This window comes from Notothenia rossii, assembly GCF_949606895.1.
Source record: "Notothenia rossii genome assembly, chromosome: 6".
In the NCBI taxonomy this organism is placed as follows: domain Eukaryota; kingdom Metazoa; phylum Chordata; class Actinopteri; order Perciformes; family Nototheniidae; genus Notothenia; species Notothenia rossii.
In genome coordinates this window covers 75,005,701-75,023,298 of record NC_136909.1, presented here as the reverse complement: position 1 = coordinate 75,023,298, position 17,598 = coordinate 75,005,701, and the positions used below count along the sequence as shown (strand labels likewise).

The window sequence follows — 17,598 nt, the reverse complement described above, 5'->3', positions numbered from 1 at the left end:
GAAGAGTTCAGTTAATCATGTTTATGTACTCAGAGATGTTTCTACTTGTTGAGGGTGTTTCAAATATTTGTCCTTATTGCATTTAAACTATTAAATGTCATGGCAGATGACCATTTAGAGCATCCTGACCATCTACAAATGAAAATGCCTGCGCTAAAATCCACATAATTTCACACTGAAGTCAATTCCTGCCTGTTGTTCGTGGTAACATTTCAACAAAGGAGGATACGAATGAGAAAGGAAATAAGGAACTGCTGGAAATGCTTTCCCTGTTATTAATATTCAGAGGGCATCTTCTATGAATTCACTGGGCCCTGTGGCATGCCACACTGCTCCCTGTGGCTCCGAGCAGACTACAAACACTGACCATGGCTAGTTTACCGCCAACAGTGCATGGTGACATTGCTGATGTTCCACAGGCTGGCGAGGAAACATGCCTCCCATCTTGTTTACAATGAGTCATCCTCTGTAAAGTCCTGTCTTTCTCTGTGGACATGCTCAGTACTTTTCCAGCTCATGAGCACAGCTGGGCCTCTCGCCAGATGTTCTGAATTTAATGAGAGAAATGATCTTGCAGGGACCCCTTTTTTTTCTTCATTTTTGGGTGCACCAGAAAATAAGACAGAGACCATGCCAAAGGAAATTGGGGATTAATGTGTACATTTTGAACACTCCAATACAAAACCAGATGCAACATTTGATGTTGATATTATCATGTATGTGTTAATGTTCTCAGTGTATTATGTATGTCAACAAGTCAGACTATGAAACTGAGAGCAAGGAATTCTATGTGGATTGATTATGAATATACCTTGAGAGAATATGTTATTCATGGCAAATTAAAGAGAAAAATATATGGAGAATACAATATTAAAACTGAACCTTTTTTGCTGTTTTTCTTTTTTTTTTAGGCCTTAAACAACAACGTATATAAGAATGTGTCACCCTATGGCTCCCTTAACAACATCGTGGATGGACTCAACACCCTGACGGATCATTTCTCAGACCTTTCCCTTTCTTCAGAGCCAAGGAAACCAAACAAAAGACCCCCACCCAACTACTTATGCCACCTGTGCTTCAACAAAGGCCATTACATCAAAGACTGCCCTCAGGTGAGACTCAAAACACACACATTTTGAATAATCTATTCTTAATGTGACACAAATAGCTTACATTGCATAACTGTGTGACTTTAGACTTCTTCAGTGTCTTTTCAGTTGGTTTAGAAAAGCCAATAATGGCACTAAATGCTGTGCTTGCTGCAGCCAATGTCTCTCTCTCTCTCTCTCTCTCTCTCTGATCTGACCTACTTGTTAAACAGGCTGGCCTCTGTCTTCTGTAGTCATGTGAGTGTGTGTGTGTGTGTGAGAGTGTGAGTGTGTGTGCTTATGTGCATCTTAACTGCCACAGAATTATACTACAAGTTATAACTGTGATGAATAAACTTGTCCGGTTAGTTTCAAGGTCAAAGGTCAAACTGTCTGGCTTGGCGTTGGTGCATCATGTGAGCCGAGTCAGCATGTTTTTAAGAAATCAAAAGACACAAACAAATACAGAGTGTCTTTTGTGACATGGTGCTGAAGATGTATTAATGTACAGAATCACAGCTATCTTTAGCTAGCTAGATATGAACTAGGGAAATCTTTGTGCACTGTAACATCAGCATCAGTAAAGTGATATTTTGTTGTGGAGTTGTTGGGGAAGGGATGGACTATGAAATTGCTGTGGTGTATCTGTCACTGTGATGTTATATAGTGCCTCGTAAAAGGAAAACTCCATGGATGGGACTAAGGCCTGGAAGTGGTCTGATTTCATAGTAGGAACTAGGGATGTAACGATACCAAAAACTCACGGTACGATAATATCGCGATAACAAGTCCACGGTACGGTATTTATCGCGATATTGAATAATAAAGGGAAGAAAAAAAAAATCATAATTTTTTTTTTTTCAATAAAACATTTTTTTATTCGGAAAATATTTCTTTATTACATAATAAATCTGATTTTTACAGCCTTTTTGTAGGATAGCAGTATTTTAAAGTGTCAAAAACAAAGTGACAGTAACAGACTGGAACAAGAAAACCAGTGTTTTTGTACCTACTGGTACTACCAAACAAAGTAAGCATTTTCTTTATGCCACTGCATCTCACAAATAAACAAGGACATTTAATAATCAGACCCTGCAATAAAATAAATCAAGTTTCACTTTAGTTTTTCAAGTAACTCAACTCAAACTCACTAGTCACTCACTCAGCATCATCAGACAGGTTTTTAGGAATATGAGAATGTCCACATTTCCAGGTATTTATAAGCTGGGGTGTTTGGGCATTTACAATATCCCCTGCTATGGAAACAACTCTCTCGCTTGGTACTGATGTTGCTGGGACACCAGTGGTCGCGTTAACCGAATATTTTATTTAACAATGACGGAAAAATCTGAAAGCAGTCTGTCATTTTGACAGATTAGAACAAACTCGGAACAGCGCCAACGTTTCCCCGCAGCGAGGCTCTGGTGTTATGCCGTGTTATGCATGCCCTCCAAAAGGAAATGATATAGTTCCCAAACCGTACTTTGCCGTACAGATCAATACATGTCTGGGAGGTTTTGCTTCACGCTGTGCGCGTCCCGCGAGGTGCATGCACACACGGCATAACACCGCCCCCCCCCCCACCCCCCGTTGACAGTTCACGAGCATGCTCTATCGTGAACTGTTCAGACCCGACGGGTAATAAGGGATTATGACGGATATTTTACGATCCTGTCTGTCAAAATGACGGACAGCGAAAAAGTCTAACGCCAGGCTTATTGACATGGCGAGATATAACTATATGGTTGGTACTTGTCAATGTCTCTAGGTGTGTAAATGTAGCCCTGTAAATACGATGTCCTTTTGTGTTATCTGTTGTTTTATTTTCATGTTGTAACCTACTTGCTGCCATGTTGGACAGGTCTCTCTTGAAAAAGAGATCGATGATCTCAATGGGACCACCTGGTTAAATAAAGGTTTAAAAAAAAAAAAGTGTTTAAAAAAAAAAATATTTTTTTTAAAAATTATTATTTTTTAAAAATCGCGGTAGATTTTGTCAGTCTCACGACGGTATTGGGAAATTTATTTACCGCGATACCGCGATATTCGGTATATCGTTACATCCCTAGTAGGAACACAATGTCATTTTCCATAGGAATTGTGGAATTGTTGTTTTGTTGGACTCATGATGCCTAATACTCTTTTCTCTCTCTTGCTGTCTCTTTCTGCCTCTTCCCGATTTCTTCTCTCCCTTTTCCTGGGGTGAGGTGCAATAGCCTAACGGCAGCCCTGAGTTTATTTTGCATGGAATGGTAATGAAGAGCAGATGTGAGATTAAAATGCTTTGACTCGCTTTATGACATATGATGACTGGTCTCCGGAGGTGTGTAAATGAACTGTGTCCTGATGAAATATCTCCTGGACAGCTCCGAGCTGCAGTGTGAGGGAATTAGATCATCTGTTGACTAAAGAATATTGGGTCGTAGTGTATCATGCAACACATAACTTTGTTTTGCCTTCATGTAATTCTTTAGTCGTTGATGTCAGCATTGATCAAATGATACTGATGTTTAACATTGGAGCAGATGTAATACATAATCTAAGGTGTGTATTACCTTTTATTAAACCTCATGCTGTGTACATTTAAACTGAATGTCTTCACTGTGCTACTCTCAAATGGAACAATGACATTTACAGTAGAGGCTGTGAAATCACTTATGCTATAGATGTAAGCATGCGGGGCTGGACCTCAAAATCACTCGGCACTGTCTCCTGGTTTATATTTCAGCTGTTCGTTAAACTGCCAACAGTAACTCAAAAAGCAGCAAAGTCTCCGAACAGGCATCCACACCTACACAGTTCAACACCATCTCAGATATTTAGCTCTCTCCTGGGCTTTATACTCTCCGTAAATCTACCTATCATTTGTGCTACATCACTTACACTATTGCCAAGGCCGTCAATATGTGCCCAATCTTACTTAACCACATGAAGACCATAATATCAGATGTGACAGGTCTTGAAATTGTTTTAAATCGCAAAAGTGTTCAACCTACCGTTTATGTCCTACATTATTACTGTGTTTCATAAGGTGCGGTGATAAATGATGATGTGCGCAGGGAGTCTTTGGTAAATGCCTGTACTGGAATGCATTGAGGATGAATGTGTTCTTGCTAATACTTTGTACTGTCCAATGTGTCTTTGCCAATGAAAACAGAGGCTCCTGCTTCACAGAGCGCCTCCAAGTATGTCATCCTGGTCCAGCATGGAGAATCACATTCTGATGACATAAACAGTCTTCCTCATGTACTTCACCTGGACATTTTTATTGTGTTGTTTTTGTGCTGACTTTTATTGTTGAGTTTATAAAAGAGTTTATGAATGGACTAACATCACATTTATTTGCTTTTATATCAATTTAGAAGGTAAGACTAGTGAAATACTGTATTTTCCTTGGTTCTATGAATGAAAATACCAAAGCAAGTAGCCTATTGTCAACTATTAAGAAATCATGTATTTCTCTGTATGACATTGTTGTCCAAAAGATATTTACAGTAAAAAGCCACGCTGTCGCACTTGATTCTCTTTTTCTTCAGACAGGACTGTACACCTGTTTGGCCATTTTTCCTGCTCTTGTTCAGCCTCCATCCATCATGAGCCACTACTCTTCTTTTAAAAAATATTATAGTTCAAATGTGTCAAATCACTGTTTTGTGAGCCAGGTTTTTTTATATATCTGAATTATGATTTAATTATCCAAAGATTATAACATGTTGGCCTGGTTGTGCTGAATTCCCCTCGTTCAGAATGATAGATTCCTGGACATGTTTTTTTTCTCCTCAGAGAAAGTTTAGACATGTTGAAACTGGTCAAACAGTTCTTATTTGATTATAAGCCAAAACCCAATTTACCCCTGCCAAACCTTTTTCCTCTTTTTTAACTGAAGGAGAGTCAAGGATATAGACAGTGGTGGACCCATTACCTTAGTCACTGTGGTTGATGGTTTACCTTTTCCTTCCAATGCTTGGATCTCAGGGAATACGAGTTATGCAATTAAATATTTGAGGTTACCAAAGTGTTTATGCATTACTTTCAACTTAAGACCGTTTTTTTGTTATTATAAAATGTTAATATTGGAAACTTGCAGTAGTGGGTTGTGGCTCTGCTGAGAGAATACTTTTCAGTGAACTCTTGGTAGTTGAGTGAAAGCCACAGGCCTGGCAGCAGCTGCCTAGTGCTCCCTGTCATGGGGAGAGAGGTGTTATGTAAACTGGCTTTTATTCGGAAAATGAGGTCGCTCCCCCAGTTATGAGCAGAATGCCCCTCGCCGCCACGCTTTGGCCCACTTCCAAGATGTCTTCCACTTGCACTCATGATTTGATTCTGTTCAGCAGGCTAAGCCTCTCGACAGTTGGCCCCACCTCGTATTTGAGTGATTAAATTGATGCATTGAAGGACATCTTCTTGCTATGTCTCCCTGTAGAAAGATTAACTCATGGAAAATGTCTTTTCCGGAATGCAGGTTTGTGGAAATGTGGGGGTGGGCGCTGCTGCTGTATGTGTGTGCTGGTGTGTGTATGTGTGTGTGCCTCTGAGAGTTATTGTGACCCATTCCTGGTCGCAATGCATTCCCCCAGTTCAGAATTATAGTTTCATGGAAATGTTTTATTTATTCTTCTGAGATATTTTATATATGTTGAAACTGGTAAAATACTTGTTCCCATAAAAGATTATAAGCCAAAAATAACTGACATGACATCCATAACTACTTCTGCGTTCACTCTTTTGTTTATTTCTCTTAGAAGTATTTATCTATAATATAATATTTCAAGTAGTGTACTTATAGTTAAGGAGCTTGGTTTATCCGCTTGATCGGGACTATTCCATTTACTGTATCAATCTCATTTAACTCTCAGCAAGAAAGCTACAAAACAAATTTCCCAAATGATTCAACTTGAAAGTCAAATGAGGCTGCGTCTGCACATTTTTCATTGCTTAGTTTACATAGATAAAGATAAAATATTTGGCGATGATATACAGATTTGTAATTTTTTTGCCAGCTGTGATATAAATAACATTTATCATGCATCAGGCCAACGACTTGATCTGGGCCAAGAGCATCACAGCTGATCCACATAGAGCGCTTTCCCAGGATGATGTAATTATTGTTCATCTGGTGTTTGTTGCATGTGCCTGCACAAAGCAAAGATTTTAGACTTTTATTTTCTTCTGACTTCTCCTCCACATATCTCTGTAGTTAAATCTGATGTTTACAGTGAGTTGACATGGGCCAAAATGTGTCCCATGTGATACATATGCTGATGTAATTGAATCCTTCAAGTGACTGTACTCCGCTGATTGCATAAGGGTTGAATCACTTTGATAAGTATTCCATTTGCTGACATTTCCTCTCATCTCTGTCAGTCATGCCTCTTGCATCTGATCAGTAACTGGGACCATATGCTAATAACTGTGATAGACCTCACACCTCATGTAGTGGTAGTTTCAGCAGCAGTCTGTCCTTTCTGACAAATGGTCACCATAACCTCCCATAACAGTGTCAACACGGCGACCTGAGGCAGGCTGTGAAGTCAGGGCCACTTCACACCAGAGCTAAATCACGCTTTGAGTAATGTGTTACTCGACAAAATGTGTTTTTCCTTTGGTCATGGTGATAAACGTAATGACTCGTCATTACTGCATTCTATTTTGTCTACAATAACAAACGCCAGTGGTTGTTGTTTTTATGTTTTTATTGTAAATAAAAGATAAACAAATCTTCCACTGATTGAGAGCCAGTGATATGTTTATGAATTTTGTTGGCAGTCATGCTGAGATCATTGTGAAACCACTTTGTTTTAATTTTTCAGTTTGTTTTTGTACTAGGTGTTTGGGGTAGAATAGAGGGGATGTGTCAAACACATATTGCAAGTTTATTATTGTTGTTATTATATCTCTGCAGAGTGCTGTTCATATAAAAGTATTTTAGCTCCACATGGGCATAACCCATTTCCTGCTGTTTTTAACTCTAATATTACACTTTTCATTGAATCAGGTTGAATTCTTGAGATGAGTTTCCACCTTTTCAGCATGCTCTCTACCTTTTTTGAATCAATTATATTGAAAGCAAGACTTTAAGGGTTGTAAAATGGAATAAACCGCACGTCTCTGGGGCACAAAGAGACTTCAATGAAACCAAAACAATTGAGAAAATAATTTTCAAAAAAGGATACCAGCAACTCCATTATCTGTTTAACTTTCATTTAAAGTTTTTGGGGGTATGGAAATGTGTTATTCATATCAAATTCCCAATGAATATTTGCAAAAGGATTTTACGCTACCACATTCACATCTGGAAGGAAGATTGCTCCCATGCTGGGACATTGTTGTTGTCGTCACAGTTAATCAGAAACAGTTTAAGTGCTTTGCTTGTGGGTGACTTTGTACTCTTTTTCCTTTCACCAATGTCCATTTTTTCCCCAGCTGGCCCTGGTATTTAAGCAAAAACGCCTTTCTTGCTCTGCAGACAATTTGGTTTACAACCTGTAGCTTCCTGTAGAATACAAATGTTCCTGTCAACATAACAATTCCAGCGTAATCTAAAGTATAATTTATTATATCTTCTTGCCGCTTTTATGCCATTCAGACCAGATCTGCCTCAAGCCCCTGGCAAAACATTTGTCACGCCTTATTTTGGAAACATGCCGTTTAATTGTTAAGTGTAAAAGATAGTGCTTTTAGTATGGTGCTCATTATTGAATTGTTCAACAGATAATGTGGGTTTAACAGAGCTGTAGACGTTAGCTGTCCCCTTGAGGCTAATGTTCCTGGGAGAAGAAAGAAAATAGATTCTACATCTGTCCTTTTGTTTTTCTAATCTCTATTAAGGCAACCTTCTGCCTTTACAGAAATATACCTTAAGGGAATTCATTTATTTACATTTTCATCTGCCTCCACCAGCTGTTTTCTGTCTTCTTATCTTTGTTTCATTCTCTCTCTCTTTATGCACCCTGCAGTTTGTTAACGCTGTCGATAAACAATCTTTCAACACCGCAGTCACACTTCAGCATTTGTCACGGGAGAGTGTTTCACATTTTACCCCAATGATCTCTGCACCCTAGGGCCATTTCAGACATGGCTGCAGTCTTTTGCTTTGGCATGCAGAGCGTTTGGATGTGTCACTGTCATGGCATGGATCGCTGTCAGAGAGACACAGAGAGGGTATAGTTCGAAAGCCGAGGAAGGGCAGAAGAGCTGAGAGCCAGCGAGCCAGAGAGAGGGGAGAGGGCACTTCCCCTGAAAGGAAATCAAAGTTAGCAGAATGAGAAAAAGTGCCGTTTCCTGCCAGCTGGTTTGTGTTCTATACAGAAATCCTGTTCTTCCTCTCTGCTTTTTTGCTGAGACAACAATCACTCCACTTCCTGTTTTGGTAACCATGGCACCTAATAACCCATCGCTCAGAGGTGTTACAATTACCTAAGTCAGGTAAACGTACAAGCTGCTCTCGGATAAATGTTTAAACACTGCAAAATGATAATAGAGATCCAAACTCATTAAGACACAATATACCGACTTAGTGTCAGCTTATCCTCAAGAAATAAAATGTAACTTCTCTAAGGTAAGGCTTAACTGACACTAAGTCCATCAGCTGAGTGTACTGTCCAAATATGAACGATCTTTCTTAATTATGTAACACTTTCTTATATGAATCTTTTTCCTCACACTGCTGACTCAGAAATGCAAGCTGGAGTGAATACAAATAAATAAACAATCATTTGTTTGGGGCAACTTGTCTCTGCAGCATGAGAGACACCAGGTCACCTCTCATTTTAGAATGTAGTCTTCCAAAGTACTACTTCTACTTCTACAATATTGATCACACTGAAGAATAATAGTGACAGCAAAAGGCTTATAAATTAACAACACTTTGACTTGTGTTATTAACACAACTACAGTGTGGTTGGGGTCAGCAGCCGTACGCTGAAGCCTCAACGGGATAGCTCACTTTCCACAGCGGGAGGAGGGAGGGGTCAGAGGTCAGATTTTCACTACAGCATGATGTCCTGTTAGCACACTGGGGCCAGAGGGTTTGTTAGCTCATACTAAATGCTATCTTGTTCTGTCATGTACCGCCTTTTGCATAACACACTTGTCCATTATTTATGGTGTACAATATATAGTTTATTTGTGTATATGAGCATGTTGATTTAGAGAATGTTGCTGTTTACAAAAGAAATACATTCGTTTTATGGAGATTCAATTATTAATCAAATAATTGATCGACAGAAAATGTACATGCCTTTTTAAAGATGTGACCTAACCCTGGACTTTCGACATGGTACATTGTGTTTCTGTTGATTTTGAGTCAAATAAGACAGATGTCATTTTGTTTTTTCGCAGATTGTGATTTTTGCGCACCAAACATATATTTGAATAATTTGGAAAATGATTTGCATGTGAATTGATAATGTTAACAACCGTTATTTTTTTAATAAGAGATCCGTTCAGGTTGGATCTTTATTCTCATTCTCCCCTATAAAACAAACACACTGAAGGATTGATAGCTAAGCCTTATTTACAGCTGACAAACACGGCTCAAAAGGAATTCAAACTACCTAATTAAGCTACTCTATAGACTTACAGACACTTAACATGAAGTGTTTACATTATTCCTACACCCAACTGTTCCCATAAAATCTCTCTCTCTACTTCAACTTTAATTAGCAAGCTGAGAAAGGTGTATAGTGGAAAGGACTTGAGAACGAGCCGCAGTTCCACACACCAAAACACCAGAATCAGACGGGTAACCAAACATTGAACTTATCTTCACCGGTTGACCGGTATGTGGTCAAACAAACTCCTTGTAGCAACGCCGATTCTTGTCAAATGTGAACGATAAGAGATTCTTAAGTGATATGAAACTGACGAAGAGGACGGACAACCGGACGGACAGACAGAGACACTGTGAAGCTGCGAGCGCTGGCACACAGGACTGGATTTGGTGTCAAGAGATCAGGGACCGACACTGCTAGCTTTGTGTCGGGCTTGAATGGGCACCTTAGGGAGAGACTGTGGTTCTAAATGGGCACCATTGGGGAAAGCCCAAGTGGTGGGAATGGAGGCTGGTAATTAAGGCAGTCATTGTAAGTCTGTAGGATCTGCTAGACAGAGAGGTCAGGAAGGCAGGCCTGTATTGTTCACCCAGCAGGGCCTTCACTGCATTACAGCGGTGCGTCAGACTCAAGTATGTTTTGGTAGAGCCTTGGATCTTACAGAGAAAAGAAAAAGAATTACAACAACAAACTATGCAGGCGGTCCTATAGAGTCTGCTTGTATATATGTCAACATACAGATATAGGGGCCTCTCCTGTGGTTGATTTTGTAACTCTCTCTCCCTCTCTTTATGCTAACTTATCTTGAAGTGTTTCTCTGGCAGGCTACCGCGGAGCTCCAGCCATTGCAGGGATCAGGAATGTGTTAACTATAGATTAAAACACAGTTGTGGTCGATATGTGAAGTCACAGGGGTGTGTGTACCTAGCAGAAGTGAGCCCGAGTCAACAGTAGATTGTGGCGGTAGTGAGGCCATTTTTTGGAGCTCTTTGAGTGCCATTTCAGGAAGTATAAACAATATTGTGTTTTCTTGACTATTTATACTATTAAAAATAGTTCCCACACAACAACTTTTGCAATTCAGTATCAGGTGAAAGCCCTTTTTCTTTACTCATCCATTTACCCCAAACTTACCCCATGCTGACTAATGCAAACTTTGATTCAAATTGTATTCGTGATACATCAAAAACAAAAGTCATCTGCAAAAAAATGAATTTCTTTTGCGGTTTTGTTGTAAGTGAGTCATTTTTAGGAAACCAGGGTGATTGGATTTCCTTTTTTATTGCATTTTCTCTAACTACAGTTTTATTGTAGGTCTCATGCTGTGCTTCTTTAACTTTCAAGTGGAATTAGATTTTGGTTACCGCCCCTTTACTTACTGTAAAAAGCACTAACCTGCATTGCACTTAGATACGTTTCCTCTCTGTCTGTATTCACTACCCTGTAGTGTGTCGGGAAGTCTCTGGCAGGGACGAGGGTAGGGGGGAGGTGCACCATGGGAATGTTTTTACAGAGTGACCCCTGATCTTCCTTCCAGTCGCAGCAGAGACTCTGAAGGCCCTGCGCCTGTATCTGCTCCAACACTCACTCAGTCAGGTCACCAAAGAGAGGAACAGAGACTGCGCTGTAAACAGATAAGACTTATCAGGGATGCTGGAGACATCTTGTACCAGACAGCTTTCCTCTTTCATAGTGTCACAGCAGACAGACAGCCATCCTCGCTGTGCGGCCAAAACCTGTCAACACAATTTATTTTTGAGGATTTATACAGAGAAAGAGCATTTATAGCGAGATCACTGAGAAACCATATAGGGCCATAGGTCGGATATAGCATTGACACCAAGTACACTGAGATTAGCAACACACGTGTGCAGTATATCTGGCAGAGGGACTTACAGAAATATACACACTCCCAACCACATCCACACAACTACAGGAATTACATGCAAACATGGAGAGCAGTATGAACTTCCTGTTGTGTGCACCTCTGTATGCCCCAGACCGACACCCAACCTGCTCTTGTCATTCAATGTCCTGGTAACCCAACGCTGCCGTGCAGCTGCACAGCTCGTCGGGCTTAGAGGGTCCAAGGCTAGGAGAGGGCAGGGAGGAAATTCACACCCACGCCCCCACTTAGCATTAGCCCTTAGCACCCTGTAAATGTTGTAAGTGAAGGCGTATGGCAAAATGTTCCTATATCCGTTAAACAGGCAGCTTCCAAGCTGGTGTTAAACGGACCTGGGGTTCTGGGTTCAACCAGGGCAGATTCCAAGGCCCAGTTGGCCTGTGCGTGTGTTTTCTATGAATGGAGCATAGAGAGGGAGAAAGGATTCTGTCAAAAACGTCAATTTTAAAACAAAAGATTGTTTTCCTTGGTATGAAGTAAAACACCCACATAATTGACTCTCAGGGGTATCCATCAGTCATCCAAGAACATGACACTGAGATCCGTGGCCGATTAGGAAAGCTTGGTTCTGGAAATCTAGGAATGTGGGAATAGGGTTTTGGCAAAGAGTGTGCTGGCATGGTGATATGCCTCTGCAGCTGTCTTGGACACGAATGACGTGGGTCTGTTACTGAGGAGAAAAACGTTATCGTACACACACAAGCACACACATATGTGCACACATGGCAGTTTTATATTGCCTGCATGACTTGGTTAGAAATCCACTTCCAGATTATTAGAGAATAAGATGAGAATTTATATAAATAAGAAATCGTAATAATAAACGTTGAGTCTGAACTTAACTGAACTCTATGCATGCATGGTCTGTAGAGAGAGAGCGTATTAATTGTCCGAACATTGAGTCATCATCAGCTGTTTGCGACAACACAATACAAGACCTCCACCGTCAGTTTATCAAAACAACCAGAAATTGCAGGTCACCACATTTAATTTGTAAGCAATAACCTCATTAAAGATGACTTAGCAGAGATTTGTTTTAATCTAAATCAACAGATCGCCATATTGTGTCAACATTGCCAAAAAAAAATCACAATATAATAATTAGAACTTGCATTATTTGATAGAAGTAGAACATGTTTTATGATTTTTCCACCAAACAAAGCCATGTAAAGAAAATCTATTGTCAAAGTAAAAAACACATGGATGTAAGAGGGAAGATAAGGAAAGCTGATTTTAATAAAATAATTAAACATGTCATTCTGAGTCAGAGTTTCTTCGATTACTGTAATCCAAGAATCCTGTCTGTATTTTGAATGGGACACATATTATAACATGTTTATGATCGAGAATACTTCTTGTTCTTGTAAAAATGTTTCAACAATTTCTCAGTGGGTAGTTGATGACATTTAAAAGCACTGAATATCTTTTTTTATATATTTTCTGGCACAGCCTCTCCACTTATCTACATGACTGACAGCTGTGGGATGTTTTATCTTTGGTACAGCTGTCTTGACTTACCTTTTCCCAGTGTGATATCTCAGCATGCCAAAGAACAGACTAAACATAAGTGATATGCCCAGTACTGTTACGGGACTTCAATAGGATAGAATTATGTTCAACCCAGACACTTGTTCCGTTTTAAGATCATTTCAGAAACATGTTGTGTGTGTGTGCTGTGGCACGGCCTCTCTCAGTAAACACAGATTACAGTACGGTGCACTAACTCAGCCAAGCAGAGGCCAGCATTTCCTAGAATGAACTATGTTGGCGTCTCCATGGAACTGGAAATGGACTTGTGGTTATTCTTTCAAACTGTTGGAGTATTTGTCCTCTTGACATCCTCCTCTATGTATCACAGTTAGACAACAAAGCCATTATCAACATAAATGCTTGTGATGTCGATTGTGAAACCGATAAACACACGAGGGAAAAACCTTTACCTCAAGCGTTGCTGCTTAACTTAAAATATTTAGCTTCAGGTCATTTGAAATGCATTGCTCTTCACTTGAAATAGACTTCACTGGTGAGATTGTTTCAGGTCCATGTGGGTTTTTTTAATCCCTTTTGGAAGCCTGTCAAGATTGAAGTTTTTACGTAGCTGTGGATCGATTATACTAAGTTATGGTTACCACAAAACACTTTACTTTTCTCTGTCCACTACTACTTTCTGCTGCTTTCCTCACAAGTAACACCTGAGAGAGGAGAAATGCACCCAAAATACAGCATTGAGCCTCACTGGCATAATTAGACCTTGGATGTGCTATTGTGAGAAAGCGGCTCTTTAAAGTGTAATGAAATGTCAAGTGCGTATGAAAAGCTAAAATAAAGAGCTTCTAGAATATGAAACCTTTTTCAAGAATAGCAGCCTGACCCATGGTGCAGTGAAGGTTCAAATGAGTGCTAGTTGACTAGTGATGGAAAGTCATATCTAATGAGCTCACATACCATTTGCTGTCTAATATTAGAAATACATCATGTATGACTGAGTCTATTTTAATAATGCATGAAACATTTGAACATTTATATATATTGACAGTTTGCATGTCAATGTTTTTTTAAGTGTTAGATTTATATGTACATGCACATATTTAGCACCCAGCCATAGGAAAGTGTTACAAATAGCTTCTTTAAAAGTAGCACTGTTATGCCAGCTCTATGCGAGTCACCACACTTGCAATGAATGAAGTGACTGAGTAACCAGTAAATTCAAACAACTTTATCGAATTCATTTTTTTATTGCAGTAATTTAGCTCAGTAATATAGAAATCAATGGACGTGGATGACGGATAATTCTAGGCACATTATATTTTAGAGTAAAACAAAAAGCAGTGAGATTATTTTTGTTCTAATATAAAAACAGTACTATGGTTTTCATTATTATTATTTTGTGTTGTATGACTATTTGTTTGTTTTGTGAAATCTGATTGTAGGTCAGATTTTTTTCTTTAAACTGTGTGTAGTAAAAGTTTGCATTAAGTTGTGGGTAGATAAATGCAACAATGTGTGTCATGGATTGTGTAATGCTGAGGTTTATATTTAACTGTACAACATGAGAATGGAGGTGATACGAGGCAGTTACAAGCCAGAGTGATCTGCACCATTATGGTTAAGTCACTGAAGTATTTCCTTACATATGTAGGACCATAACCACACATGCACATCTACTTAAATAAACTTAGGATATTGATTACCAGATTTACTCAGGAAAAGGAAAAATTCTATAATACATTAGCAAAGTTAAATCCACAATAGTGAAAACCTCCATGATCATAAAGGCTGATAACTGCTGGAACAGGTTGTAGACACAAATCTATGGTGTGTGTTTACAAGCATTATAGTTTGCTTTAAGTGTAGGGTTCGGTGCTTAAAAGCTCCAAGAACCACCTTTTTGGAGGTTTCAGCTCGACTGAAAATACAAAACCACACGATTAATAGATGAAAAACGTTCCAAACTTTGGAAATATTTCCTTGTCGTGTCTCAGAGAAAGATCAGGCCTGATTAATGCTTTGATGTTTTTTGATGTTTCACAGAGGAGAACCAGTTCTTTGGTTTTAACCACAGCCAGGTTCCTGCCTGTTTCCCTTGTAACAATCATCAGGCAGACCGCTAATGCTAGCCCACTAACTGAAACCACATTAAAGCAATTAGAAGTCTTATCAGAAATGCTACGGTTAATGAGCAAACCAAACAAAAACTCCAAAAAGCCTCAAAGCTAACATTGTGGACTGAACCCCATCTGCTTTATCTGTAAATCTATCTGTTTCTGAACTGCGGCTAAAACAAATACAGATCCTGAGATGAAGACAAAAGAGCAGACGGAGACATGTGCACGGACACGCTCTGCAATACAAATGCAGTACACCCAGGTCCGGGGCTGGTTTGCTGTTCTTGTGTTGCTCTCTGAGCGATGTCCTGGGGGATGCGGAGAGGCAGAGCGGGGCCTCAGCTCCTCCGCTGCTGCTCTTTTGTTTACACTGATGGTTTCCAGATGCTAGCTAGTGATCGGAGCGCTACGGAACGCTGGGGAGCAGCCCAGCAGTTTGGGGCTAGTGCCAACAAGCCAGGATTAAGGCAGCCCTATCTGGGAGACTTGAAAAACATGGCCTTGCTTTATAATAACTCGGCAATTGTTTCCAAAGGCTGAGAGAGTGATTATAGTTGTGAACTTAAATACAAAAGTCTCACAAACATTGTCCTCATTTATTAGGCTGAAACATGCAATGCACACGGACAGCAGCCCTGTTTAAGGGAATGTCTTGTATAGACTGAGGTGCATTGTGCACAAGTGAGGGCAAATCTATCACTTAACCGGCACACCTGTTCCTCTCGTCACTTTCAGCCTCAGCCCCTTTTCTTTACAGGCATTAGAAAGAGACAGCTGCACCAGCAAAGGAGCCGTCCAGAAAGGGAGGGAGAGGTGAGAAAGATGGCAGCAAAAAAGAGAGTCGAAAAAGAAAACAGTGGCTGTATTTAGAGCTTGTAGTGCATGGTGGGATTGATAAATAGTCCCCATAATGCACCTGGCTGAGGTTTTGGCATGGGGTTGGGGTTGTTTAGTCCAGCAGCGGAAACAGCGGATAAAATAATGCTTGTTCTGTTTGCAGTGAGACACAGCTGAGGTGGGGACAGTCTCATTCTTGTGAGAGAAGCAGTGGCCATCTGCACGCCCTCACTTGGCCCTCAGTCATGACTGACAGGCTGATGACTGCATCCTCAGATCTTTAGTTGCTGTGATGTCAGATAATGCGGGTAGAGACGGTAACTGATCTGATGTCTTGCCGGGAAACCTTTCAGATAGAAAAAACAGGGTCACAAAGAGTGTTTTCTATTTATCTGTGGATAGCAATACCACATCAGATAATGTAATGTGTGAAATGATGTGAGTTTTCTGCTTATTTCTAATGTTTCACATCTGATTTATTTGATGTGGTCATTCAACCCAAACTGAACTCTGCATCAAGAATCATAAGAGTGTTATTCGCCCCCAACGACCCAACATTCGGTGCTCCTTGTGGTGTGGTCTGAAAAACACCCTTAGGGCTATTCCTTTTTTACAGTGTGTTTCTCTTTGTTGAATGAGAGGCTTATGCTGTGACTCTTTGACCTGTCTGGCTTTAAGTGATCATGCAAGTCTGCAGTGCTGTGATGGGAACATCAAATCATGCAGAAGAATCTAGCTTCGTCATAAATAACATCAAGTCTATGCACTGGAGGGAAGAGCCTTCTCAGCATTGGCTTAGACATGAGGCTTTCCTTTGTTTGAGCTTTATGTTGATGTCAATTAACTGATAAAGGATGCAATTGTTTCCTTTGTTGCACTTAACACTTTTGGTTTCTACTTCTATAATCCAACCAACCCTTCATTTCTCTTTTCAAATGTTTAGGTTCATATAAAAAAATCAAAGTATCTGCATTATTCAAATAAAGCCAAGCTGCATTTTTTAACAAGGCCCTGCTCTCCAAATCCAGACCACAAAAGCGGTCGCATACAATTACTACCAACTCTTTACCAAAGCCTCAAAGTAGTTTGACCCACCAAATCCCTTTTTTTCTCATAGAGGCAGACAAACCGCTGAAGGGCATGCAGCATTTGCATGAAAAACCCAAATTGTAGTGTTAGCGCTGTCTCCTTGTATTTGTTGTCTATAGACTGACTTTGGACAGTGTCTCGAGCCCAAATCAACTGTGAGTACATGCCTGCTCTAATATGTCGAGCAAGTATGAAATCCTATATCAACAACCTTGAAAGAAGTGGTCTTGTAGAGCAATTCCTCTTAGGTTTGGCTTGAAGGGATGTCTAATATTATACCAAGTCTAATCCATCCTGTTGCTGGAGACAGAGGATTAAGGGTTCAGGTTTGTGTCTGGTGTCTGTCCACTGCTCATTACTCTTAGCTCGGAATGTGAGACCAACACAAAAAAGATCACCTTTAGGCCTCAGACAGTGGTCTGGACTACATACTTTTCCAGTGGTCAGCAATACACATCTTTTTATGATTTACACTCGAGCAGAATCTCAAGATGTTTTTTTGGCAAATTGATATTTGAAAA

At 39.9% G+C, this 17,598-nt stretch overlaps 1 protein-coding gene across 7 annotated transcripts in view; it reads left to right on the top strand.

Annotated features, from left to right (window-relative positions):
- zcchc24 (zinc finger, CCHC domain containing 24) overlaps nucleotides 1-17,598 on the top strand; it is a 31,616-nt gene that overhangs the window by 3,210 nt on the left and 10,808 nt on the right. For all 7 annotated transcript variants that reach the window (XM_079688360.1, XM_079688357.1, XM_079688356.1 and 4 more), the window contains exon 2: nucleotides 912-1,112. In XM_079688360.1, the coding sequence (XP_079544486.1) occupies nucleotides 912-1,112 (201 nt within the window). The remainder of the gene's footprint in view (nucleotides 1-911; nucleotides 1,113-17,598) is intronic.